The sequence below is a fragment of the Lissotriton helveticus genome, chromosome 2_1, assembly GCF_964261635.1.
Source record: "Lissotriton helveticus chromosome 2_1, aLisHel1.1, whole genome shotgun sequence".
NCBI classification, from domain to species: domain Eukaryota; kingdom Metazoa; phylum Chordata; class Amphibia; order Caudata; family Salamandridae; genus Lissotriton; species Lissotriton helveticus.
Genome location: NC_136059.1, coordinates 1034390180 through 1034418087, shown reverse-complemented (window position 1 = coordinate 1034418087; position 27908 = coordinate 1034390180). Strand labels below are relative to the sequence as shown.

Genomic DNA, 27908 nt, shown 5'->3' with positions numbered 1-27908 from the left:
AGGAAGAAGTTCCTTACTTTTTCCGAAACATCGTCCTCTGATTCCGCAGGGGACTCGGACCCAGGAGAAGGCTCCTCCAGCAGAAACCAAAAAAAAAGGCCTTTTTTAGGGCAGGGCCAACAACAACAATGCAGCAGGTTCAAGCCCCATAAGGAAATGACGACTCGCAAAAATCACTACAAGTCATAAATAAGTCTCCTATCATCAACTTATCAAACCGTGTGTTGACAAAGGCTGAAATGGAGGTGTTGGAATTGGGACTATTGTTCGTCCCTGGAACTACATTTGATGTCACGAAAGTCAAAATGGAAATGAGTGAATTCTTCAGAAAAATCCGATTAAGGTGGTTTTTCAAAGACTCACAAAATCAAGTCCAGACGGAGGCATCTGGATTGAGAAATAAATCTTCTTTCTGCCCTCCTAACCATAAAACATCAACAGACATCATTACCTTCGAGCACACAGTATTATCATCCCTCAATGCTCCTGAAAAGAAACGGTCATTTGTGCCATCTAACCTATCTAAATGTCAGAAGGAAGCCATCAGGGACTTAAAAAACCAGCAGGATGCAGTCATCAGACCAGCTGACAAGGGAGGTGCAGTGGTGCTGTGGTCAAAAGAGCTATACAAAGTTGAGGGCAGAAGTCATGTTTATAACCAGGAATGGTATCGCAATAATCAGCCAAGACCCCACCATGGAAATATTGCAAGAGATAACAGCAATTGTCAACAAAGCCAGAGAAAATGGCATACTCGGCCAAAAAGAAGCAGAATATCTGGTTAAAAAACATCCCCAGACACCACACCTATACTTTCTACCAAAGGTACATAAAGATGCATCCACGTCACCAGGGCGGCCCATTGTGTCCGGTTGTGACTCAATTTTGGAACCAGTGTCCTAATTTGTCGATGTATTTTTTAAACCGTTTCTTCCCGAGGTATCATCATACTTACGAGACACCATTGAGTTTATTAACAAAGTTGAAGGCTTCGAGTTTGATCCTACAACACAGATACTTGTGACAATGGACGTTTCGTCCCTGTATACACAAATTCCACACCAGGATGGACTGGATGCCATAGAGATCTATTTGGAAAAGAGACCTCGCCCCCATAGAGTGCCCACAGAGTTGATTTTAAGATTGGCATCATTAGCTCTGAAAAGGAATTTATTTACATTCAAAGATGAACTGTTCCTCCAGGTGAAGGGGACACCGATGGAATGTCCCTTTGCACCGGAGATGTCGGTGTTGTTTATGGCTCAATACGAAGAAAAGTACATATTCAACAACAACCCATATAAGGAACACATGAAACAATGGCTAAGGTATGTAGACGGCGTCTGGTGCATCTGGGAAGGATCCCAGACAGCGTTGACCGAGTTCCATGAATGGCTTAACAACCGCAGTCCGGACATCAAGTTCAGTCTGACGTATGACTGCAAATCTCTTCCATTTTTGGACGTTGAAATAAAACACACACCCGAAGGACTGATGTCCTCACTGTACCTCAAGAAGACAGATAAGAATAATGCACTTCACTTTCGGAGTTACCACCCGAGAAATTTAAAAAACAACCTCCCCTATGGACAATTCCTAAGGGTGAGACGGAATTGTTCCTGGTTGGAAGACTTTGACATATATAGTGAAGCTCTGCGACAAAAACTACGAGACAGAGGATACCCACACAAACTGGTCAAACATTCCAGAAAAAGAGCACGTTGGACTCCGAAAGAACATCTCTTACAGAAGAATTACAAACCGCAAACAGAACGAATAGTGTGCGTCTCAACATTAGGACCTCACACACATCCTGTCCAAAAAATCATACGGAATCATTGGCACCTGGTGGAAGATGCGATGCCGAGCATAGGACAACCACTTTTTGCTTTAAAGAAAAATCGTAACATTGGCCAACTTATTACTTCGACACGACCAGCTCCAAAAAAAGACAACCAAAGTACATTGTTTGGCATGAGTCCGGTTAAAGGGCATCACAAGTGTGGAACCTGCTCAGTATGCAACGTTACAATCGAGGGAACCCTGTTCTCAGATAGAAAAAAGTTCTGGTGACATGACCATTTTAGCAATTGCAAGTCTAAATATGCCATCTATGCCATTCTTTGTCCATGCCAAAAAATTTATATAGGCAAAACCACACAGGAAGTGTGCCAACGCATCATCCAACATCGTTCCAGAATTAAGAACAAGGTCCTAACGGCCCCGTTGGTACCCCATTTTCTACAGATGAACCATAGCCCAAATGATTTCACATGGACCATCCTTGCGGTGATAATCAATCAATCAATCAATCACTCGAACAGCCAGGTCTTGAGCTTCTTCCTGAAGGAGAGGTGGTCTTGGGTCAGGCGCAGGTCGGTCGGGAGGGAGTTCCAGGTCTTGGCGGCCAGGTAGGAGAAGGACCTTCCTCCTGTTGTCGCTCTTCGGATGCGGGGGACGGCGGCGAGGACGTGGCTGGTTGATCGGAGGTGGCGCTTGGGAGCGTAGAAGTTGATTCGGTTGTTGAGGTAGCTCGGGCCTTGATCGTGTAGGGCTTTGTGTGCGTGGGTGAGGAGACGGAAGGTTATTCTTTTGTTGACGGGGAGCCAGTGCAGGTCTCTCAGATGTCCGGAGATGTGGCTGTTTCGTGGGATGTCGAGGATGAGTCTGGCTGAGGCGTTCTGGATCCGTTGGAGTCTCTTCTGGAGCTTGGCGGTGGTTCCGGCGTAGAGGGCGTTGCCGTAGTCCAGTCGGCTGGTGACGAGGGCCTGGGTGACAGTCTTCCTGGTCTCGGTGGGGATCCACCAGAAGATCTTCCGTAGCATGCGCAGGATGTTGAAGCATGACGAGGAGACGGCGTTGACTTTTCTGGTCATGGAGAGGGAGGAGTCCAGGATGAAGCCCAGGTTGCGTGCGTGGTCCGTCGGTTTGGGTGCGGTGCCCAGGGCGGGGGGCCACCAGGAGTCGTCCCAGGCGGAGGGCGAGGAGCCCAGGATGAGGACCTCCGTCTTGTCTGAGTTCAGTTTCAGGCGGCTGGTCGTCATCCACTCGGCTACATCTTTCATCCCTTCGTGCAGGTTGGCTCTGGCGGCGGCGGGGTCGTTGGTCAGGGAGAGGATCAGCTGGGTGTCGTCGGCATAGGAGATTATGTTGAGGTTGTGTTGGCGTGCGATGGCCGCGAGGGGGCTCATGTAGACGTTGAAGAGGGTGGGACTCAGCGAGGATCCTTGAGGGACGCCGCAGATGACTTCGGTGGCCTCTGACTTGTACGGTGGTAGGCGGACTCTCTGTGTTCTTCCGTCGAGGAAGGAGGTGATCCATTCCAGTGCCTTCTCCTGGATTCCGACGTTGCTGAGGCGCTGCACTAGGGTGCGGTGGCAGACAGTGTCGAATGCCGCGGAGAGGTCCAGGAGGATGAGGGCCGCTGTTTCTCCGTTGTCCATCAGGGCTCGGATGTCATCGGTGGCAGCGATGAGGGCGGTCTCGGTGCTGTGGTTGGCTCGGAAGCCAGACTGTGAGGGGTCAAGGGATCCATTCGTCTCGAGGAAGGCGGCCAGATGTTTGTTGACGGTCTTCTCGATGACTTTGGCCGGGAACGGGAGGAGCGAGATGGGACGGTAATTCTTGAGTTCGGTGGGGTCCGCTGTAGGTTTCTTGAGTAGAGCGCTGAGTTCGGCGTGCTTCCAGCTCTCAGGGAAGGTGGCGGTGTCGAAGGAGGTGTTGATAATGTCCCGCAGGTGGGGTGCGATGACAGCGTCGGCCTTGTTGAAGACGTGGTGAGGGCAGGGGTCGGTCGGAGATCCGGAGTGGACGAGTTCATTGTGCGGACGGTGTCTTCGGTGCTGATCGGAGTCCAGGCGCGGAGGGTGGTGGTGGGTGGCGTTGCGTGGCGTGCGTCGGTTGGATGCTGAAGCTGTTGTGTATGTCCGCGATCTTGTTGTGGAAGTAGGAGGCGAGGGAGTTGCAGAGGTCTTGCGATGGGGTGATGTCGTTGTTTGCGGCGTTGGGGTTGGAGAGCTCTTTCACGATGTTGAAGAGTTCCTTGCAGTTGTGTGCGTTGTTGTCCAGCCGGTCCTTGTATGCATTTTTCTTGGTGGCGCGGATCAGTTGGTGGTGTTTCCCGGTGGCGAGCTTGAGGGTGGTCATGTTGTCCATTGTTGGTTCCCTTCTCCATACTTTCTCGAGGGCTCGGCAGTTCTTCTTGGAGCTCTTGAGTTCGTCGGTGAACCACGGGGCCTTCTTGCTTCCGGGTCTGCTGGGCGGGGTCCTCAGAGGGGTGAGTTCTATTGGTGGAGGGGGAGACCCTGATGTATTGTTGGCCCAAAAAGAGGTGTTTTTGATTATGAAATTCAACACAGCGATAACTGGATTGAACGAACTATCAGAACTCACCAGTCTACGATAAATACAATTGCACTTTGAAGTCTCTATGCCATTCTTCTATGACTGTATATAATTGATGTGAGCTCACACTGTTTGCAATGCTTTAATTACCACTATCTATTAATATACCATTGTACTAGGTATACGATCAATAAGCGTGAGGCTCCTTCTCCGTGACACGTAGACGTCAGTACTTCAAGTACCGAGATCCCTTGCACTATCTTGCTGTAAAAACAACAACCGCTCCCTCAAATATGGCATTCACGCACACGTAAAATCACGTGACACGCGTTGCCTTTGGAACCGAATATGGAAGTCAGAGCAACTTCGGCTGCCTCCAAGTAAGTTGCCGTGTCAAACGGGTTCGGCATACAGCGGGCTTAGCTGTTTCAAAAAAACTGTGAGTTACATCCACCTTTTCCTGGTTATTTTTCAGAAAAATTGAAGAAGTTTGTTGAAAAATTGACGCAACCATGTCACACTTTCTCTTCTGAATCGGAAAATACGAGAAGTTCTAAGGTACCTGCCACAATTTGTAGCCCTTGCTATAGGCCTATGCTAGTAACAACAGTAAACACATTCTTACTATTCCGTAATTGTTACCTACAGAGAAGCGCTTTCACCTGCAAACCCAATATAATCCGTCTAAGAGAGAAGGGACCCCTGCCATCAAGCAAGAAATAAAGGTACACATCTGACAGTTATTTAGGCACAAGTATAACGCAACGAAGTGTAGCAACTAATAGTCTGACACTAGTTTTCATTTCATTCAGCTATAGGGTTCCCCGCCCCATCTGTGAATAAAGAATATACAACATTGAAAGAAACAGAAAAAGACATACAGGTACTTTGAAGTGAAGGTGGTCTCAGAGTATTTGAGCGAAGAAAACATCCCCCACTTACACCGTGTTTTATTGTTATAGGCCATCTCCAGTCCCTGTCCTGAGGAGAACCCACAAGTGGTTGCAAGGGTTCGAAACGCATTGACGATCCTACACTGGACTAATAATATTTATGGGAGTTGCAAAAATACAGTTCAAATAATTTCTTTTTGCAATTTCAACCCTTAAAAAAGAACTGTGTTCCGGGGTAGTCGACAGGCCGGCCTATGTAAAAAGTCTTCAATTGGCCGCCTGTTTGTACATATCAAATTAGGACTGGGGCCCCATAAATGTAGTATTTGGTGGCATTTATCCTTTTGTGTATATATATGGTGTCTTTGTGAATGTTTTTTCATTATGTTTTCATTAGTTGTTATTTGGATTTTATGTGATTATTGTACGTACTATGTGTTGATGGTGTTCTTGATAATGATGTCTTTTTTTGCACATTTTTAAATTGAAAAACATGTAAAACAAAGTAAAAAATAATCAACAAGAAAATGTTGCTTGCGTAGGATTATTGGCTAGGTGCAGTGATAACATAATTAAATGTATGTACCTGGCCAATATTTGGTTTATTCAGTTAGAGTGGTCTAGGCCAGGTAGGAATTAGACCCAAGCCTTTATTTTTCCCACTGACAATGTAACAAGGACAGCATTGTTGATTCTTTTTGTCTGGTTTACAGGAAAGAATAATAAGATGTTGCGGACAATTGAGCTCAGGCTCCTTCGAAGAACAGAGGTTGGCTGTGAGAAATTGGGTTGTTGGTTGACTGGGGTGTGAGCCCTGGTCACGCACCAACCATAATCCTTGTCTAGTTGAGGCAACAGCCAACCCAAAAGTAGCCAGTCCTCAACCCTGTGGTAGCTTGGCACAGAGCAGTCAGCCTTAGTTCAGAGCCAATGTGGAAAGCATTTGTGCAACACTTCAAACAGGAATAAAGTGAAAAAGACCACACATGAAGGATCCCACACCAGAGCCACAAAATAGTTATATTGAATAAATACAACAAGACCAAAATGGCAAAACTCCAATTAGTAGAACCAGATATATGTAATATTAAAAATGCAAGGTAAAATAGCACCAAAAAGCACAAAGCAGCAACTGTGAATATCTGGTTGCGCCAGACCTGGACAAATCACAAGTTCAGGCCGACTGCATTGGAGCATGGGCCAACTACAGGGACCCTGTTAGATGTGCTGCACAAAGTACCTTATTTACATTTTTCAGGAGCATTGCAAGGGTCCATACTGAAGATACGTTGCGCAGTCCAATCAATGAGTTGATTTTGATGTACAGCGAGGCTGTGATGCGAGGCCTGACGCCATCAGCAAGGGATGCGAAGGCCTGCACCAAGGATGCTTCATGCAGCAGCGGTTGTGAGGTGGTTGTGGGCTGCGAGAGTGATGCAGGTCTTTGCAACGGGGTCAGTCCAAGCAACAGAGCACCTTAAGCCCATTTTCAAGGGTCCAGGATTGGAGTGGCACCACTTGGCAGGGTAGACTTACAGATGGTGGAGTTTAGGTTTTGGAGTCAATGTTGTTGTAGCCTTTTGTCCCTGAGACTTGAGCCTGGAGGCCAGCCAGCTATCTCTTGGAATCAAACTGATAGTCCTGAGTCCAAAAGATACAGGTCCAGGCCTTCTCACTCAGGTAGGAGGGCAGCAGGCAGCAGGTAAGCACAGCAGGGCAGCAGTCCTTCAGAGCATCAGCCCTGCAGAGTGTCTTTTTTTTTAGAGGCACAGAACTCCTTCTTCCTGCCAGAGTATCCACAGGTCGAGATATGTACTGAGGAGTTGGTGTCTGTGGTCCAATATTTAATTCTGGTCCTTCCCTTGAAGTGGGAGAGGCTTCTAGAAGCTACCCTTTGAAGTCCCCAGGCATCCTTTCTTCCTTGTCTTGACTCCGGACAAGCTACAGGGAGGTATGCAGCCCTTTGTGTGGAGGCAGGACACAGCCTAATCAAGTGTAAATAGGGCTGTGCCCAGCTCCACCTTCCCATCTTGCCAGTGGTCGCCCATCAAGATGCATCTAAGCTCTCTATTGTGTGTGGCTGTCTAGGTACAATACACAAAGCCCAACTGCCAAATACACCCAGTCATGTGACCCAGATACAGGCTAAAGGCACTTAAGGCCAGATGTAGGTAAATATCATTTACCGATTCTAAAATACTGAATTTTACCAATTCTGTATTTTAGAATCGGTAAATGATATGTAGCTAATGATTCGGTAAATGTTACCGAATCGGTAACATTCGGTAAATACCGAATCGGTATTTACTGAATCTGTATTCCCTATTCATTCCTATGGGCCTGGAGGCCCATAGGAATGAATGAAAATTACCGATTCGGTATATACCGAATCGGTAAAAGGAGGTAGACTTACAACGGTGGCAGGGTGGCACATTGACACCCTGAGCACCCCTGTACAGTGCATGGGTGCACATGTGGCACACATACATGCCCCCATGTGCACCCAAAAAAAATTGCTTTTTTTAAGGTTTTCGATATTTACCACCAACTTGTAGTTGGTGGTAAATAACGAATCCTTACAAGTGAAAAGCACTCACTTGAGCGCTTCCTACATTAAGGATTCGGTAATTTACCGAATCGGTATTTGAGAATTCAGTAATTTACCGATTCCTTAAATTACCGATTCAGTAAATTACCGAATCCCTAAATTAGGCCCCTACATCTGAAAAGCCTAATATCGGTCGGTAACGGACGAAATTACCGAATTTCGGCTGTTACCGACCGGTATTAGGCTTCCTACATCTGGCCCTAAATGGCTAAGGCAGGAAAATGCAAATTTTTTAAAAGTGGTATTTTCATAATGTCATGTATTCCTATAGGTTCTGAATCAATCCCCCTATTCCTGACCCTATTCTGGTTAAACTAACTATCAAGTTAACTAACAGTCAGCCCATGAGGCAAGAAAAGCCCCCATGATGCAGATACCGTTATCTGACGCAGTCACACTACGGCACAGGAACGTGTTATCTGATTAGGTCATAACGCTTGAGATCTAATTAGACAAGCGACATTCCTCCAGCCCCTGATAAGGCATACGACGTTCTCATAACAAATCAAACCTATGACAACCTGGAAAATCCGTGCGGCCATTGTTTTGATTTCACAGAGAACTTCAGTAAAAGAATGTGCTAACGAGCAAGTCGTATGACATCTTTATTGACGTATCTATGTCCATCCTTACGTCAATCTCGGCACCTTTAAGGTATAAATATTGCCGATCTTGCCCTATGCAAACACACGCGTGGTGACGAGACGGAGCAGCCATACTTGCCGAAGCCCAGAAGCAGAGCAGACCCCGCTGGCAGCAGCCCCGCCTTCCTGACGCGCTAAGAGATGCGCTGCTATCTCCTACCGAGAGACCCAGCACCGGCGCTTTCGGGCAGCCCTCGCAGGCAGCCTGGAATATCGAGACCAGAGAAAGAGATACCATTCCTCATTCATCCTAACTTCCAGGTACAGAACTGAATAACCCCTCACAGAGAATTCTTTAGTTATTCACTTGGCAAAAACAAACTTAACTTAAACTGTAACTTTCTATTCCCGCCCTCGCATTAGACTTAGGTCAGGTACACGGGGTAGGCGTATTTAGAAACACCAGTTGAGTACGTTTAGTCAAATGTATATGTGTATGTAAATATATTTTAATCATTTTAAACATCATATGGCTCAGAAACCATATCAATGTTTTTACAGTATTATTTTATACTATTGCTTTTAATGTATGCACTTTACTTAACTATAAGTATTGCAATAATATCGATCCATTTCTCTTGTATGAGAAAGGAGACTGATCAATAAATAACACCTTTTTATTGAACACGCCCGTATCTTCCTTTTCTCTACAATCTGATGAGACTAAGAATGCACGTACTGACTGAGTAAAATAATTGCCTTGTGCTCACACGACTCTGGAGATACACTCTTGATTAGGGGAGAGCAAAGTTGTCATGTTCTATGGTTGTCAGAAACTAAATCCCTTCTTGTCTAATCAGGGGAGTTAATTCTTTCCTGAACATTCGAGAAAGTTTCTAGCGAACTCTGAGCTACGCTGGCAAACCCAAAACTTAAGTCTAGTATCGACAGTAGTAGACCTAGTTAACGTCTGGCCTAGGCCTTTACTGCTGTAGGTATTATTCCAATGCGCAGAGCCTATTGGGAAGATAGGAACTACACTACATGGCGCCCAACGTGTTTGTAAAGGGCGATAAAACTAACGTAAGACATTTAGAGTAACTCAGTCGTGCTTTCTCACTCAGACCCCTTTTCCCAAATACTCCAAAGACGTCTGGAGTGGGTGAAAGGTAATATCCTCCAAAACCTCGCAGGAGGGAACTCCTATGTAAGGTTCTTGGTTTAGTCAACGTTGAAGGATACACTGTTCCAAAATATTGTGCATCTAATCTCTGTTTCCATAAAGAAACCTGATCTGCAAACAAAAAGAATAACCTTTCTAACAGTAAAATGTCAGAAAGTGATGACGAAAGAGAGGCAGTTAGATTAGCAGCTGAAATAGTAGCAGCTGATACTGCAGCACTAGATGCGGACGAGGATATAATACTCATCCCGGTCGCCAAAAGGAAATCTATAACCTTAAAACTTATAGAAAATGGACTGACACCTAGAGGTGGCACAGTCATATTCGTAATTGAGGCACACGAATATCGGCAGACAGAGGTATACTATACATGGATACATTTTCCAGCAGCAAATGCTGTAACAAAGTACTTCCACTATTACAAAATAGAGGTTCCACCCGACATTTACACTCCTTTCGAGGAGGTGGAAGTACCACTCAAATTCCAAGAGCATTTGCTCTTATTTGATGGCGCCCTAATACATAATAATCACATCACCAGGCTCGGTCCTTTAGGTAGACCAGGAGCAACGTGGCCGGTCTTAGCCGGATACACACCACACCCAGACATCGAAGGAATGTCTACAGGAGAGCTGTTAATACAGCTAAAACAATTACTAAAAATTCATAGACAATTAGTCCAGTATGTAATGCGGACTTCAACAATTCAGCCAGCGATTAAACTTCCACAGCTGACCCCTCACCAGGGGAACACAAATAAAATTACACCACAGAACATCCAATCCTGCCTAGGTAAAGTTCCGGCTAAACGGGAACAGATACCATTCTGGTTGGCACAGAAAATCACCCAAATAGAGGCGGTGTTTCCTGACACCACCCCGCTAGAAAAACACAGGATTCTGACTATATGTCTCCCAATGGGAATCGCACCACACATAGAGGACTGTGACACTTGGGGTACAGTCTTTGCTTCAATCTACACAAAAACGCACGGTGTTCCATCCATTTCGGTAATACCAGATGTGCTAAAACAAATTCAAGATGAATACGGTCCAGAACCAGCTTTAACTCTTGGTATGAAATTACTGAAAGACTTCAAGCAGGTCTCAGCTATATTATTAGCCAATATAAAAGGTGAAGCAGCAAACGTGGCGATCCGCCAGAGGTTAAAAGAGACAGATATAGCAGACCAACCAGCTGAAATTGCCAGAATCATAGAAAAATCTTATGAAGAACTAGGTAGAGATAGTTTAGGTGGAATACCAGTAAAACTGCAACTGACTGAAAGTCCAGAAAAAATATTTTTTAATAATAATTCACCAAAAAAGAACTGGGATGGAAACAAACAATCCAATCCAAAAGAAAAGAAATTCCAGTCCCGAGGAAGGTCTCCTAGGCGAAGGGAGAAATCTCCGAACCAGAGACACAGGTCACCCCAGAGTGACCCCTCTGGGAAAAGATATAACCTTAGAAATAGGGATAATATTAAAAAACCTGATAGATATCAAGACATTGATACACGTCCCTCTCAATCTTTTCAGACTTCCTCGCAGAAATCGGAAAGAAGAGGACGATCAGAACAAAGAGAAGAGCACGCCAAGTCCAAAGACAAGGAACCTGCTCAACAAAAAAAGAAATTACAATTTCCAAAAAAGAAGGTAGCCAGTATCAAGGTAGTTAACAATGCCGAGAATACTGAGGACACAACTGAAAAACGGAGAGTGGGCTCAGACAATGCTAGACAGCGCAGCAGAAGTGAGCATAGCTCGCAAAGTCCTTATGAATTATCTGGAGACAGTGGACACGAATGAATATCTTCAAGTGGAAACTGCAGACACCAGAGTTAGCAAACCCCACAAGATATACGAGATAACATTACGTATAGAGGGAGATAAGACTAGGAAAATAAGGGGACTATTTTGGGATAACCTTTCCAAGGGGTATGACATCCTTCTAGCTGAAAAAGACTGGCCACCAGAGTTTGTCAGGGAGTGCCCTCATGGCGAAGAAGTAATTATGCCTGCCTTCTCGAATCAAATCCCGATTCATAAAAAATACACACTTGCTAGAAAGTGGGCAGTGGCCTTAGCACCTGCTTTATATAAAAATCATGTAGGATGGGATGAGGATTCTCCTCCTCACAAAATCCAGTTAAAATCACAACCTACTGCACAAAGGCAGTACCCAATTAAGCAAGAAGCTAAAAAACAGGTAAATGAAATACTAGATCAGCTAGAATACCAGGGGGTGATTGAAACTTGCACCTCACAAATGAACAACCCTTTGTTTCCGGTCTCCAAACCAGACAATTCATATCGTCTAGTTTTGGATTACCGACACCTTAACACATGTTGCAAAACCTTTGCAGTGCAAAACTCACACAGTGCTGCACTAATGAATAACATAGTGCGCAAAAAATACAAAACAACCTTGGACATCTCCAATGGATTCTTTTGTCAAAACATAGCACCAGAGAGCAGATATTTAACTGCATTCTCAGTAAAAGGCACTCAAAAACAATTCTGTCGGTTAGCCCAGGGGTACAAGAACAGCCCGGGGGTATTCTCAGCGAGAGTAACAGAATTACTACAGCTATATGATGATGAAGCATTATCTTATGTCGATGACATTTACTTAACAGATGATGACTTGGAGACTCACTTGAAAAGAGTGAACACCATAATACTTGGGTTCGCAGCAGAGGGTTACAAATTCAACTTTAAAAAATCCAGAATTGCCCATTTAACGGTCTTATACGTAGGATATGAATTATCAAGTATAGCCTGGTTGACAATTTTCTAAAGAACAAGAACAATTAAAAAATCTAAAATATGAAAAGACGTATCCTCTGCCAATCGACATTCTGCCTCTACGACATTACGCCTGTGTAATCTTTACAGACGGACATGCTCAACCCTCCGTTTGGGGAGATCAAGCATACAACCCCACATGTGAGATTACAAAAGAAGTGTGGCGCGGAGGTAAACTAAGACCTCTATTAACAAAAACACACTCAGTTGAAACTAATTCAGAACTACAAACTGAGATAATAGCATTGAAAATGGCGCTAGATAATGCGGATCGCGAATTCCCGACACTTATAGTGTCAGATTCATATTACTGCGTCAAATCATATAACAGCGATTTGCAGACATGGATTCAAAACGGTTACAAAGATGACACAGATGCACCAATAAAGCAGAAACTGCTCTGGGAACAAATAGCTCTTTTACAAAAAGAACTACCAAAGACTCACTCACTGAGTCATCAGCGTGATGGCGTTCACGTTGTAGGGAATTCATTGGCTGAGACAGCCGCAGCGGCAGCCACTAAATCGGCTCCCGTAGTTCGAAAAAAGCGTACATTAAAATACATTGACGGTGAAACAGTGCTGGCGGTGAAAACGTCATCAAAAGGCGACTGCTCAGCGTTACCGATCAACTATCCACTCAATTATACATACATAATCGATGCAAACTCCGTCCCTTTTGCTCGAATCCCTGGAGTGGGGGATAGAGTGATTCCAAACATGGACAGGAGAAGCTTGTTAATCGCAGACGCACATATAGGCGAGGGTCTCAGACACCTCAAACTGAAAGATTCTCTGGAAGAATCACAATCACGGTACTGGTGGCCAGGCATGAGCCTGCATTACACCATGTTTGTAAAAAACTGCCCAAACTGCAACAGAGATCGCAGTGGGGAGAGAAACAGTTTAATACCTCGTCGTATCAAGGCAGATAATATGACCAATAGAAAGCAGGGCTTGCGATTAACATATACAGGCTAGTTTCCACTTATAATGTAGATCACCAGCACTCGGCTGACGTCCGGACTGTTATACAAAGATTTGCGAGTCTAAATGGCATATACGCTAAGAGCATGCTACGTTCGACCACTGTTTTCACTCAAGCCCACCAGCCTGGGGGGAAACATGGCCGAATGAGCACAGTCCAGCGGGAATCTTCTCACTTCCTTCCTGAGGGTACGGGATGGTGTAAAGAAAAAACCAAGGCAGAAAGCAATCTATAATGGAAAGGATATTAGGTTCGGGAGCTGGGTGGGTCAAACATCTAATAAGTGTCCAACGTAGTCTAAATAACTTGCCAAGAAATTCTCTGAAGGGATTCAGTCCGTACGAATTATTATTTGGAACTAGAATGATAATCTCTGACCTCGACAGTCAGACTTCAGTGGTTAAAGAAAAAAGCTTTGATGTCAAAGACCGTTTGGCTATTTTGCAGGACTTAAACAAAACAAGAAAAGACCTGAGCAACATACAGTTGAAACAACAGCCAACAACCACTGAAGAATCACCACCTGTCCCAGCAAGACCTGTCTGGATTCCAAAAGTCGGGGATCTAGTCAGGGAGAAGATCGCGGTAAAGAAGGAATTTGGGCCTTCTTACAGAAAAGCAGTTCCTGTCTTGTCTGTCAACGGGACAAGATCAGTTGAACTACCGCCACTTGCTGGTAAAAAGGAGAACCGAGTTGTATCCATCGACCTGGTAAAACCACAACATGTGGCCGATAACAAACAGTAGGCCAAGTGGACTCCCAATAAGTAGCAGAACACCAAGGTTTGCTACCAGTACAGAGGTCCTAACAAAGAGGCTCATCACATTCGAAACGCCTACAGAAGAACAACAAGGACTATGCAACAATGCAATAGAACTCAGACCTCTGAAAACCCAAATAAAAACATTTAGCAGAGACACACCAATCTATAATGAAGTACCAGGTGACAATTCAAGAAACAAAAATCCTGAACCAATTGGAACAATTGACAGAACTGCATCCGGCTACTTCATCAACTTCGATGATTCCTCTGAAAGCCTCAGTGAATCAAAGACACAGCCATCATCAAAATCCTTTAAAGACAAAGCTAAGGAACTTTTGAACCAACTGAAAGAAACATATCTGATTTCTCCATGGATTGAATTTTGGGTGGGTTTTGGTGCATTTATCCTCATACTTTGGCTCATCATGGTATTAACTTTGGGACGCTTCATTGAGGGAAAATATGCTAAAATGGACACAGCAAGTCAGAACATCAACTTGGTCCTCAAACCACACACATCTTCACACGTCGAGAAAAGAGAACTTTCTTCAGCCAACTTCACAGCCAATCCTATACCTGGTGGGGTAGCCTGGGACAACACTGACTATGAAATTTATGGTCCGGTCGAGATCCTGAAATATCCACACCAAATCAAGATCTCCTTGAGTGACTTTGCAAAACCAAACTCATTTGCTGATGATTGGGACTTCGAAAGCATTAATAACATGATGTCTGACTTAGTAATGTCTGCTAAATTTACAAAACATGATTATTTGCAAGGTTCTACAAATTATGATAGTATGTATTGCTATAACCACTATGGTAACCATTTTTTACATAAATCTGCACAACCTAGAAATGTTTTAAATAATAATCAATGGGAACATTGTGCAACACCTCCAAAAGGGAGCTCAAGAACCGTTTACGACAAATATTCATATTTTTCAGGTTTTAACACAAGTAATGCTGAAACATTTTATTTTAAATTGTCAAACAAGACAGGGATGAAAACCATGATAACCAACACAAAGTTGATATATTCAGATTCATTCTTCGAAGAAATGAATACTTTTGGATTTGATTATTGGGACAAAAATGTTGATTTGAAAAGTGTTTGGGGTACAAAAGAATGGCAAGTACAGGGTTTAGAAGCTTTGTTTAGAGCTTGCATGATCCCAGAACAAATGATATTTTTAAATGACACTGTTCAACAAACCACCTGTCTTGGCCTAGCCAAAATCAAAGATTTAAATAAACCGTCTATTCCAAAGCCAACAATGTTTAGCAATAGCTCTGATACGGATGAAGAGATAGACGTAAACCATATATTAAACCAAAACAGAACACATCCTGATTGGAAACAATGGTTAATCTGGCCCACAGATACAAATAACTGTCAAGACAGATTCCTGAATAAAACACAGGGGTTCAAAATGACCAGGCCAGACCCTAGATATCCCCAAAGACATCACCCAGGGATAATAACAACCTACAGTGTGGGCAAATTATGCCTTCAGTGGCTACAAACTTCCACACTGCCTGAAAATAAGCAACACCTAACTTTACTTACTGATGGTGCTGACTTGCGTGATTTCATAATGGGACCACGCAAACAGCGTCAAAAGCGTTTCATAGCAGCCTCTGTATATGCAGCATACAATGAGGCCTGGAAGGTTAATCAAATTGAAACAGCAGAGAGAATACGGGAAATTGACCGTATTAATTTGGAAAAATCACTTTCTGTAGTGGACAATGGGTTAATGACTCTGTCCTCCAGAATTTTTTCATTGGACAGCAGTGTGTCTTCAGCAATCGATATATTATCGCAAGACTTACTATTATTACAACATGGTCAGTCACAATTGCGTTCTATTGTACAGCTTGGCTGGACGTTACAAAATCTGCGTTCAGGCTACGTGCCTTGGCGTTTAATCAACACAACGTCACTATTCCAAATCTTTAACCTTACTGATAGACAAATCGGTATGGCGCAAAAGGGTGCTGATTATACAATCTTGAGCATTGAAAAACTAGAAAGATTACCAATGACAATGTCAGAACGACCTGTCAGTGAATGGATAATCCACGGAATCATAAATATTCCAATCTCAACCTTCAGGTTTCAATACTGCCAAAAATATATACAGGCTGGCATGTACGAGAGATTGGGAAAGGGGTACCTTAAAACAACTTGGAACCTGCCCTATTCACATGCATGTGTCAGTAATAAAGGACAGAAAGTGTTTCTTAGTGGCAACAATTGTGCTATGTCACTAAGCGGCACGCTTCTGTGTAACGGAATTAGTTTGCATGGAGCCTGTGAAGGGAATTCATACAACCTTTCATGTCACCAGCAAGGCGCACCTGCAACTGAAATAGAACCATTCTTTCAAAGACTCTATAATGGGAGTTATATTCTTATTGTAGACCGCAAATGTTGTAGTCTTATGCCCGGGACTCCTTATCTAGTCACTACGACTGCGAAGGTCAAGTGCTGTGGACGTTCTTTGTTCCCCAGCTCCTTTCCAGACAGGGAGGCAAGGGCATGGCCCAGTTTGAAAATTACTTCTATTCGAATAGATACTTTAAGCAGAATGAAAACAGTGCTTCTTCAGACGCCTACAAGGCTCACGTCATCAAAAGAAACGTATGATCTACAAGTCGCAAGGACGACTGCAGAGATACATACATTATTATCGACTAATTCCCCCGTACATTTCGCGGAAATCCTGAGCGAAATCTTAAATATTTCTGATACCACTGGGGTCTCAAAGGTATTTAAGACAGTATTTTCGATGGCATTAACACCATTCAAAGCCATACTGGGTATTTTTCCAGATTTCGTCCATTCGATTTTTGGCGGACTTCCCCTGATCCTGGGACTAATTGCAGGAATCCTATTCTTAGTCCTTATTTTTCGTTATGGCAACCCATGTCACAGATCAAACTCTCGCGACAATGGAAGATACAATCCTAGCCATTGGATACCGGGACCGGATATCAAAAATCCTGGGACTCTCCCGGCTTAGAGACCTGAACATGACTTGGTTTCTATCATTTCGACCAATGTGGCAAAGATGTGTTTTACCTATATTGAGATGTCTGCTATGCGGAGAAGAATGCGTGTTAGACACCTGTCTGACGCTACAATCGGATGCGCCAGTGGATGCAGATACATTGTTGGTTCCTACCAAGGTTCACGCTTTGTGCTGCCCTCAAAGGCTGCCAATCCTGATGACGGCATTCGTGGAATCTTCACCACTACGATTGAAGAGTAGTGAAGTTCAAGATGAAAGCAGCATTGATCAGGTACGACCTTCTGTCAGCAATGCGAATCAGAATGTCAATGGAGACAATCATGCGCACGAATGCATGGTTACACCTATTTCCGACTTAGTGGAACTTTCCCATGAAGCTGTTGACAGTTTTTTCGAAAGCCTTAATGATATGATGTTCTCTCCAGAACAGAAATAGAGACTTTTGAGCAAGCTCGCACACGGCGTTCCCTGAATTCGGCCTTCAACTTTAAAAATAAAGTCACATGAACAATTTTTCCCACCAGTTCACGGACAGCAATTTTTTAGCAGCCCCAAATTATTTTTTTACTAAATTTTCGGGACACTTATCTTCTGCTTAAAGTAAGAAACTATTCCTAGAGAACTAAGATTTCTATTTTTAGATACTTTATAAACTTTAGTTGCCCGCTGGTATGTTCACAAATATTTTATTATGTGATGAAATGGTCTCGAACTTTCTTTCTGTATAGCCATATTAAGAGCCATTTCATGTGTATTTCTCATATACTAAATAAGCAATAATGTCTACAAATGCGTGTTTACTTTAGCGTTTAATTCATAGCTTAAGTGCATACAATATATATGACTGCAATTTTTCAGTATATTTGAAAATTTCAAATTGCATTTATGTATTTTGGGGTGGTGAGGTATACACTATACTCTATAGTATGTTGTACTATGTTATACTATGCATAGATTAGTAAATATGACCATAGTTAGCATGGAGTGGGTGTCATGTATTCCTATAGGTTCTGAATCAATCCCCCTATTCCTGACCCTATTCTGGTTAAACTAACTATCAAGTTAACTAACAGTCAGCCCATGAGGCAAGAAAAGCCCCCATGATGCAGATACCGTTATCTGACGCAGTCACACTACGGCACAGGAACGTGTTATCTGATTAGGTCATAACGCTTGAGATCTAATTAGACAAGCGACATTCCTCCAGCCCCTGATAAGGCATACGACGTTCTCCTAACAAATCAAACCTATGACAACCTGGAAAATCCGTGCGGCCATTGTTTTGATTTCACAGAGAACTTCAGTAAAAGAATGTGCTAACGAGCAAGTCGTATGACATCTTTATTGACGTATCTATGTCCATCCTTACGTCAATCTCGGCACCTTTAAGGTATAAATATTGCCGATCTTGCCCTATGCAAACACACGCGTGGTGACGAGACGGAGCAGCCATACTTGCCGAAGCCCAGAAGCAGAGCAGACCCCGCTGGCAGCAGCCCCGCCTTCCTGACGCGCTGAGAGACGCGCTGCTATCTCCTACCGAGAGACCCAGCACCGGCGCTTTCGGGCAGCCCTCGCAGGCAGCCTGGAATATCGAGACCAGAGAAAGAGATACCATTCCTCATTCATCCTAACTTCCAGGTACAGAACTGAATAACCCCTCACAGAGAATTCTTTAGTTATTCACTTGGCAAAAACAAACTTAACTTAAACTGTAACTTTCTATTCCCGCCCTCGCATTAGACTTAGGTCAGGTACACGGGGTAGGCGTATTTAGAAACACCAGTTGAGTACGTTTAGTCAAATGTATATGTGTACGTAAATATATTTTAATCATTTTAAACATCATATGGCTCAGAAACCATATCAATGTTTTTACAGTATTATTTTATACTATTGCTTTTAATGTATGCACTTTACTTAACTATAAGTATTGCAATAATATCGATCCATTTCTCTTGTATGAGAAAGGAGACTGATCAATAAATAACACCTTTTTATTGAACACGCCCGTATCTTCCTTTTCTCTACAATCTGATGAGACTAAGAATGCACGTACTGACTGAGTAAAATAATTGCCTTGTGCTCACACGACTCTGGAGATACACTCTTGATTAGGGGAGAGCAAAGTTGTCATGTTCTATGGTTGTCAGAAACTAAATCCCTTCTTGTCTAATCAGGGGAGTTAATTCTTTCCTGAACATTCGAGAAAGTTTCTAGCGAACTCTGAGCTACGCTGGCAAACCCAAAACTTAAGTCTAGTATCGACAGTAGTAGACCTAGTTAACGTCTGGCCTAGGCCTTTACTGCTGTAGGTATTATTCCAATGCGCAGAACCTATTGGGAAGATAGGAACTACACTACAATAATTATGACTAAAAATCCAACTTGTCCATAAAATAGGGTTTTTCATTACATTTCTAGACACCAAACAAGAACTGGTTACTTGGATCAATTTGGAAATTACACTTTATTAAATGTAATATGGTAACTTTGATGTTATCCTACGAGAAAGGCAAGTCTTGTAGTTGTAAAAAACAAATTTTAGAGTTTTTCATTACCAGGTTATGTATTACTTAAAAGTACATGTCCTACCTTTTAAATACCCTTAACCTTGCCCTCTGGCTTGTCCAGGACATAAAGTAGTGATGACTTATATGTATGAAAAAGGGAGGTTTGGGCCTGTCAAAATGTATAGGCTTCAATAGCAGGCCTGAGATATGTCTTAAAAAATAATAATATTAAGTAATAATGTCTTCAGTTTGTGGCACAACACTTTATGCAGGTCCACTTGTAGCATTTAATTTTACAAGTAAATTAAACATGCCAATTGGGTTTAAGCCAATTCTACCATGTTTTAGGGGGAGAGCACAAGCACTTTAGCTGACTAGCAGTGGTAATGTGTGCAGATTCCTAAAGCCAGCAAACAGGAAGTTTGAAGCCAAAAAGTTAGAGGTATCCCACGCTAAGGATGGCAGGTCTAACATCGGCTGACAGCTTTAGCCGTTGGTCTACAAATTACTCTGGTAGGTGTAAAAGCCAATATATTGGTAATCTGATTTGCAGTGGGGTTCTATGAATAAAGACGAGATTACACATTAATGAGCGTTTCATAAACTCAGAGACCATTGACTGGTGGGATCCCATATCACTTACTGATTGAACACTGGGTAAGGTGTCCAAATAAACTTTTCAATGTTCTCCCTGTGGGCATTGCAGGAGTTAGAAATTACCAACGCACAGGAGTCAGGCATTATTAGATTGTACTTATAAATAACAGTGACTCAGCTGAAGAAAAGAAGAGAAGTGAAGAGGAGCAAGGCCAAATTACGATGGTTTTGGAAGTGAATCAACTGTCTGCAGAGACACGTGCATTGTGTTATCCATTTTCACACCTGACTACAATCCCTGCCCTTCTACAATATCCCCAGATGATTCTCAGTTCATTTTAAACATCACACTCAACTATGTTGCTTCTGAGCAATATGCCTTACTAGATAACATGCTTTGATCTAAATTTGAGTGAAATCCTCTTCATTTAATTTCACTTCACTAAATTTGTGTAGTTCTTTCGCCAAAACATGACACCGAAAACTAATACAATGGGATCACAATGAAAGCAACATAAGATTGGAAGGTATGAACAGAAAATCATCCTCGAACAGCAGTGGTAGGGGGTGATCCTTCAGTAGAAGATGGAAAACCTGCAGGCTAGGAATAGAGCAGATAGGGATAAGCAATGTATTCCAAGTGGGGGGGAAAAAATACTGAAAACATGACGGACTAGCTGTGGTGGTAGGGGAGGGGGGAGAGGGTGACATAAGAATTGAGAAGCAGAATGAAAATTATGTCAGAGAACATACAAAGAAGGAAGCGAAGAGAGAGATAAGGTTGTTTGTACTATAACATGAATGCATTTAAAAACGATAGTTAGGAAATGAAAAAGAACGTGGACATGGAAGCCAAAGTTGAGAAGCCATGAAGCAGAAATAAACACCTTGTAGAAATAGGCAGGAGAGACGGAGTATGGCGCAGCTCAATATAGAATGAAGAGAACCAAGTGAGTAAAAAAAGAAAGTCAACTCAGAAGGGAAGAAAAATAGTTCAAGCGAGAAATATTGACAACAATTTACAAAATAAATGAAACAATTTTATTTTTATTTTAAATCAAATGAGTGCTGCATATTCTCCCATTATGGTCATACCGACAAGAAGGTGTAATGTGTGATCACAATAGTAAAACATACTCGAACATATTATTGGGACAATTATTGATTTCCTACCGGCAGTGATGTTGAGTTAGAATAAATCTTTTTTGAAACAATTCTTACATGTATGTTTGCTTGTGAAATAAATTAAATATTTAGCTGCCTTATCTTGTAGGCAAGCCACTTTTCTTACCTTGCACAATACAGGCACCCAGGAAGGCAGCATCAGCAAAAGAGCAAAGGAGGCGACCGTGGAAGATATCTCTTTTAATTTGCAGATACAAAAGATACCTACAACGCAAGGAAGAAAACAGAATTATGCATGTAAAATGTGTCCACGTCATCAGCACTGTGCAGAGAGGCCCAAACTTAAAAAATTAATTTTCTCTTAATAACACCTACCATGCTTTGTTCATTTGCCTCATTTTTGTGGGGGAGAAGCACCTGGGTTTCCACATGGGCAGATGGAATCAGAGCACTGCACTCCTAAAGGGAGGTCTGCACTAGTGTATTACGTTGAGGGCACCTAGCAGGCGTCAATGCTTTCTGTTTTTCACAAGCAGTTCTTTCTCTATGGTTGAATAGTTGGCATCTGTTTATCTAAGATGCATATTGTAAAGGGCTGTGATGGGTCCTAGGCCCTCATGCTGGCAGGCACACATGCACTGACGCAGGACACACTGGAGGTCTGGTGCAACTGGCCCAGAGCACGTGGGCTCGGCCTCTTTTATTACTGCTGTTTCACCTGACCAGTGACATCAGTGGTGGGTGGGTGTTCAGTGTAGATACAGGCTCAGCACTAGAATGCTGACTTGTACTGGGCATTACATCCCTTCCCAAATTGGTTAAAAATTAACCCAAACAGAAAAAGTCCAAAAACCTGTGGGGGAAATAAAACACAGATAATAACATTGGACTGGCGCTTTCAAAAATGAGTCTCTTTGGCTGCTTGCAAGCCGCAGGCAGTATAGTTCTCGTATTCTGGACTAACAGTTCTCGGAGGCATTATTCGCAGTTGTTCGGCGGGTTCTTTCTTTGTCTGTGCTGTCTGTCTGCTGTTCTCAGCCCTGCCTTTGCCTCGCTCCGTTGGTGATGAGAGATAACTAGATGACACAGGTGTCGACAGTCTTCTGGTTTTGTTCTCTGTTCTGGTTTCGTGATATTTTTCCGGGCAGGCTTTAGTGTTGACTCTTGGCAGGTGAATAGAGTAGGTGCACACATCCCTCTCACTAGGATGTCCCTCTCTCCGGTATTCCTCTCTCACCAGATATCCGGGAGGACCTCTTTGCCAGCCTTCCACTGGACTGGTGTTGTTGGTCGTGTTGCTCCACCATAGCCTTTGGGCCGTGAGCGGGGCGCTCCACGAGCCTCACCGGCGTGTCCTAGTTCCACCTGAAGGTTGAGTTGTCGACTCTCTTCATTGCTCGCGAGGCTTTCATCCTCTTGGGTCCTGCAGACGTGCATCGGTAGACCTGTCTCCCGTGCGGGACTTGCTGCCACCAGAGTCCCTCGAGGTCTCTGATTCTGGTTTGCCACGGGCTGGTGCGAGGTGGTCAGGTCCTCAGCTTCCGGAGTCCTGAGTAGTCTCGTCATCCAATCTTCCGCTCAAACCCCAGAGGTAGATGTCGCCAACCGTCTAGCTTGCTCTCTCCTGCGATCGCCATGTGGATGGATGGCTCGTAGGTGGTTGTCTTTGGTCTGCGCTGCCGGTGCTCTTGCCAGGCTTGTCGTCCCTTGCACTCAGGTGTTCCAGTGCTGGTCACCTTGCTTCTTTCCGCAGGGGCAGCTTCTTCTTGCAGTGGCAGCGTGCCATTCCGATTTCTCCTTTCTTCCTTTCCTGGGTGGCGGTGTGCCACTCCAATCTTCCTTCTTCTCTTCTCCTCTTCTCACGACGTACCCTGGTCCCCTTTTCTTCATCTTCTCTGGCCAGGCTTCCCCATGCAGTGCGCGCACTCTGCACGTGTCATCCTCGTCTTGTCATAGTCTTAGGACACTGTCTTCTTGTCACTCACTTCCAGGGTTAGCATCGCGACCTTTTCTACTGTTCCTTCTTCCTTTTCTTTATGGCATCACGCCCTTCTTCTCCCTGTTCCTTCTTGCGACGTGATCTGGTCACTGTACTGCCTTGGTCTTCCCAGCCAGTCTTCTCCAGGTAGCGTGCACTCCACCTGGTTCTCACTGTTCTGGGCATGGCTCTCAGACATCGGTCTTCTCTTCTAGTGACTGGACCGGTTGTCGCTATCTTCTCAGTTGCTTCTTTTCTTTCCTTGGTGACCATACTGGGTGGTCGGCTTTCACCTTCGGCATGAGTCATCATGCTGTGCTATCTTTTCCTGGTCGCTATTCACCGTCCCGGTGTTTTTGGCGTTGGCGCGTCGCGTCACTTTGGCGCTCCTGATTCCTAACTCTCCTGGCACGTTCCGGCGCAGTGCTGCGCGGTCCTGTCGTGCGGGATGTGGAATTCTTGCACTCCTGTTGCGTCCCTGCGCGGTCTCCTGACGTCTTCCTCACGCTTTCTGGAGAGTACCTGCGCTTTCCTGCGCTGTCTCCTGGCGTCTTCCTTGCGATTTCTGGAGAGTTTCCGTCGCGTTCCTGCGCTGTCTCCTGTTGTCTTCCTTGCGCTTTCTGGAGAGTACCTGCGCTTCTGGCGTCGCAGTGCTGACCTTCTTTCCTCGCTTTCTTCTTTGAGCACTTTGGGCACTCCTGGTGCTTTCTTGCGCTTGACCCCTGTCACTGTCCTTCTACCTTGCGCAGCTCCTGGCCGTGTCACACTCTAGATCCTCCTCTTACTCCTTTGGTGCTGTGTGGCGTCACTGCACCAGTTTTGCATTGCTGCGTGGCTATGTGGGCGCTATGCCGTCTGTCTCCTTTATTTGTCTTCTCGTGAACCTGGGCAGGTTCTCGACGCTGCAGGGGCTCGTGCACTCTTCTCGCAGTGCAAGATGTCCCCTCCTGCTGACACCTTCTTGTGACTCCCTGTTAGCAAGGTAGGTGGACTTGTGTTGTCACCTTTACCCAGGCTTGTTTCTTGCTAGCATCAGTCCCTTGGTTTGCTAAAGGCTTGTTTTCGCCGTTTGCTGCAACTTTTGATAATGCCCATTAGGTGGCAGTGTTTCCTTTTCCTCACTGTTGCCGGTGATGGGCTTTCACTCTCGTGCCTCTTGGGAACTTGAAGACCCTCTCGGCATGCAGGAACGGCCTCTGCCTGTTATCAGGGACACACATGCTGCTCGCCTCCACTGCAGGCTTCCTCCCCTCATGGTGGTGAGTCTCTGTCCCTTCTCTGTGGCCGTTGTTTGGGGGGTGCTGCAGCCTATGTTGTGGGGGCACCGAGAGTTTAAGGCTGCTTGGGATGACCGGACTCGGGTCAGTCATGCAGGCTATTTGTGTTCACTTTCAGGACGGGGTGGGGGGGCGCGGCACGGACGGTGTGCGCTCTTCGCTGCTCTCCCCCAACGCGCTCCTCTGCACTCCTGCTGGCTTCTCACGGGATGGCCAACACTCTGTCCTCGCTTCCTCTCCGGCCCACTCTCACTGCTTGGCTACCGCAGCTTCTCTTCAGTGCTCGTCGAGTGGCGCGGTCATCGCGGGTGGGCTCCGCTGCCGCCTCCACATCGTTTGGCACTTCGCGCCTCACGTCCAGGCGCTCGGCAGTCCTCTTCAACGCGGGTGGGCACCGCTTGCTCAGTCGGCGCCCCGCAGCTTCCCTCACGCTGCGGGCGCTCTGGTGCAGTTTATTCCCTCGCCACCGCACTCAGGGCATACACGCTGCGCGGCGGGGGACAGACAACGCTGCTGCAGGCCGCGGGTGGGCTCCGCTGGCTCTGCTTTATGTGAAAGTTAGTGTGGCTGCCATTACGCCCGGCAAGGCGCGCTGGTCATGCGGGTGGGCTCCGCTTGATTTCCTTTCACTTTCCCTGCTCCTTGCGATCGCGGGTGGGCTCCGCTTGATTTACTTTCACTTCCCCCCCCCCCCCCCCCCCGCGGCAGCTCCTCGCCTCACATGCTGCGCTGGGCGGGGGACAGGGGACACTTCAGGCAGGCCGCAGGTGGGCTCTGCTGGCACTGCTTTAATTAAATATCTTTCACCCTCGCCGCGGCCGCCTCTTGTCACACACGGCGCAGCGGGGGACAGCAGACGCTGTAGGCAGGCCGCGGGTGGGCTCCGCGAGCCTTGCTGTATGACGAGCTGTGGCTGGCGCCGCTCGCACTGGGGCACAGTTAATGCTTATTGTCCATAGCGGGTGGGCTCCGCTTACATTGCCGGTCACGGCCAGGGCTCACCTTCGGCCGACGGGCCTGTTCAGCCACGCGGGTGGGCTCCGCGTTGGTCTCTTTTCACTCCAGGCAGGGGGGCACACACGCTGGGCACGGGAGGTGCGGGGTGAGCTCCCGATCACCTCTTCCTTTTCCTCTAGGCCCGAGGCTCTTCACACGCCTCGTGGGCCTCGCGGCGGCCGGCTGCTTTCTTCGGGGGTGTGCCTTCACTGCTGGCAGCTCCCCTTTCCTTTTTCCTTCACGATGATTTTGTCATAGCTGGCACGCGTGGCATCGCGTTACCGCCTCGTCGCCATTGTAAAGGGCTGTGATGGGCCCTAGGCCCTCATGCTGGCAGGCATACATGCACTGACGCAGGACACACTGGAGGTCTGGTGCAACTGGCCCAGAGCACGTGGGCTCGGCCTCTTTTATTACTGCTGTGTCACATGACCAGTGACATCAGTGGTGGGTGGGTGTTCAGTGTAGATACAGGCTCAGCACTAGAATGCTGACTTGTACTGGGCATTACACATATGTTCAGAGATTTAGTGCACTTTCTGCTTTAGACCTGAAGAATTACACTAGGTGCAGGTGTAGTCCTATCTGCCGCCTTGCAAAGCACCCCCCTTCCCCAAGAGACACTACAAAATGCAAAATCCTAATTCTAAAAATCAAGAAGTCAAAAGACATAAAGATGTTGGCCTTATTTCAAAATTCCTTCCTGAAAAGTCTATCCTTTGTTTGCTCTGTGCATTGACTAGTCTCTACTATGGGCACAAATTTGTCATCAAAATGTCCCACTGGTGAGCAGCACAAAACGTGTATAAAAATATAAGCAGACCCAAAGGAGCACATATAATATGCTCCTCTGCAGAGAAAAGTATGACTACAAAGCATTCATCCCCTGATTTCAGTAACAGATGCTGGGGATCCCACAGTACGTTTACATCAGTGCTAGGATTCACACTACCAACACGTCATTCCAATAACCAGGGGGCTCATTATGATAGCCGAAGGAGCACCACCGTCGGGCGGGTGGTGACGGTTCTTCCGCCATCACATTGAAATGTACCCACCCCATATTAAGATGGCGGTGGGTATTGCACAGGACGCAAAGTCTGTCTGCTGCATTTTCGCCTGCGGCAATCGCACCGATTGCCTGGCACACGGAAAAAGGCCACTAACTGGTGGCGGTGCCTAGCAGGCACTGTCCGCCATATTAGGATGTGTCCTGGTAGAGGCCTTACCAAGGCGTGCATGCCGCCATAGAAAGGCTGACGGGGATTGGGTTTGGGGGCCTGTTGCAGGTCCCCTCTGTGTGGGGTGAGGGTGTAGGTGCACTGGGAGGTACCCATGGTATGCCCCTACATTTCCATGCACAAGGTGGCAAGCACCGCATGGTGCCTGTCACGTTGTGCATGGAAATGCACATCATGGCATTTTAACATTGCAAACCGTGCTGCAGTCAGCAGCAACGTCCGCAATGTTAAAAGGCCAGGATGCGCCCCCATACTGGCGGGCGCATCCGAATTCGGCTGGTGAGACCGCCGCACGTGTGGCAGGCGGTCCCAGCACCGCTATGATGGTTGGCGGACTGAAGTCCGCCCTCCCCCCCCATCATAATGAGCCCCCAAAACAGCCAAAAGCAAAAAAGATCAGAACACAAACACTTGGTTATTCAGAATGAAGTGCACACCATTGTGGCACACATCCCACTTAAGTTCATCCAATTAATATGCTGGGTGGCACCTAAACCTGCTGGGAAACTCATCACCAGCAGATGTCATTCTATCAAAGCTGCCAACAACACCAAGCAACAGAGGCGAATACTAGACTCCTGTAGCTTCGAATTACCTATTCATCTGAGTTCACTTACATAGGATTTGGGTAGTTACAAGACCTTACCTCCCCGTTCCTCTAGAATGCCCCACCCCAACAAGCCGTCAAGACGGCTAATCTGGGATGGCATCTGTGCCAAGAGGCACTGACAGAACACATACTTTATCTAACACCCTGAAGCTTCTAATTAAAATAATTCTCCAAATGTTTTCAGATTTCCACCTAGCTCTTGTTTGCTCTAGACTTTACTACTACAGTTAGCTGTTCTTGAATCTCGGAAACTCTGCTCTGTATACACTGCCGCATGGTCCAAGCCACAGCAAAGCAACAAGCAGCCAGCCTGAGATGGAGGGACCGCATCTCGCACATCATTCTCGGGCTACATCATAA

General features: G+C 45.5%; 1 protein-coding gene across 1 annotated transcript in view; it reads right to left on the bottom strand.

Annotated features, from left to right (window-relative positions):
- The window catches only part of FRMD3 (FERM domain containing 3), a 669011-nt gene that overhangs the window by 125370 nt on the left and 515733 nt on the right, over window positions 1-27908 (bottom strand). Inside the window, exon 5 of the mRNA XM_078675836.1 lies at window positions 21613-21710. Within this exon, the coding sequence (XP_078531962.1) occupies window positions 21613-21710 (98 nt within the window). The remainder of the gene's footprint in view (window positions 1-21612; window positions 21711-27908) is intronic.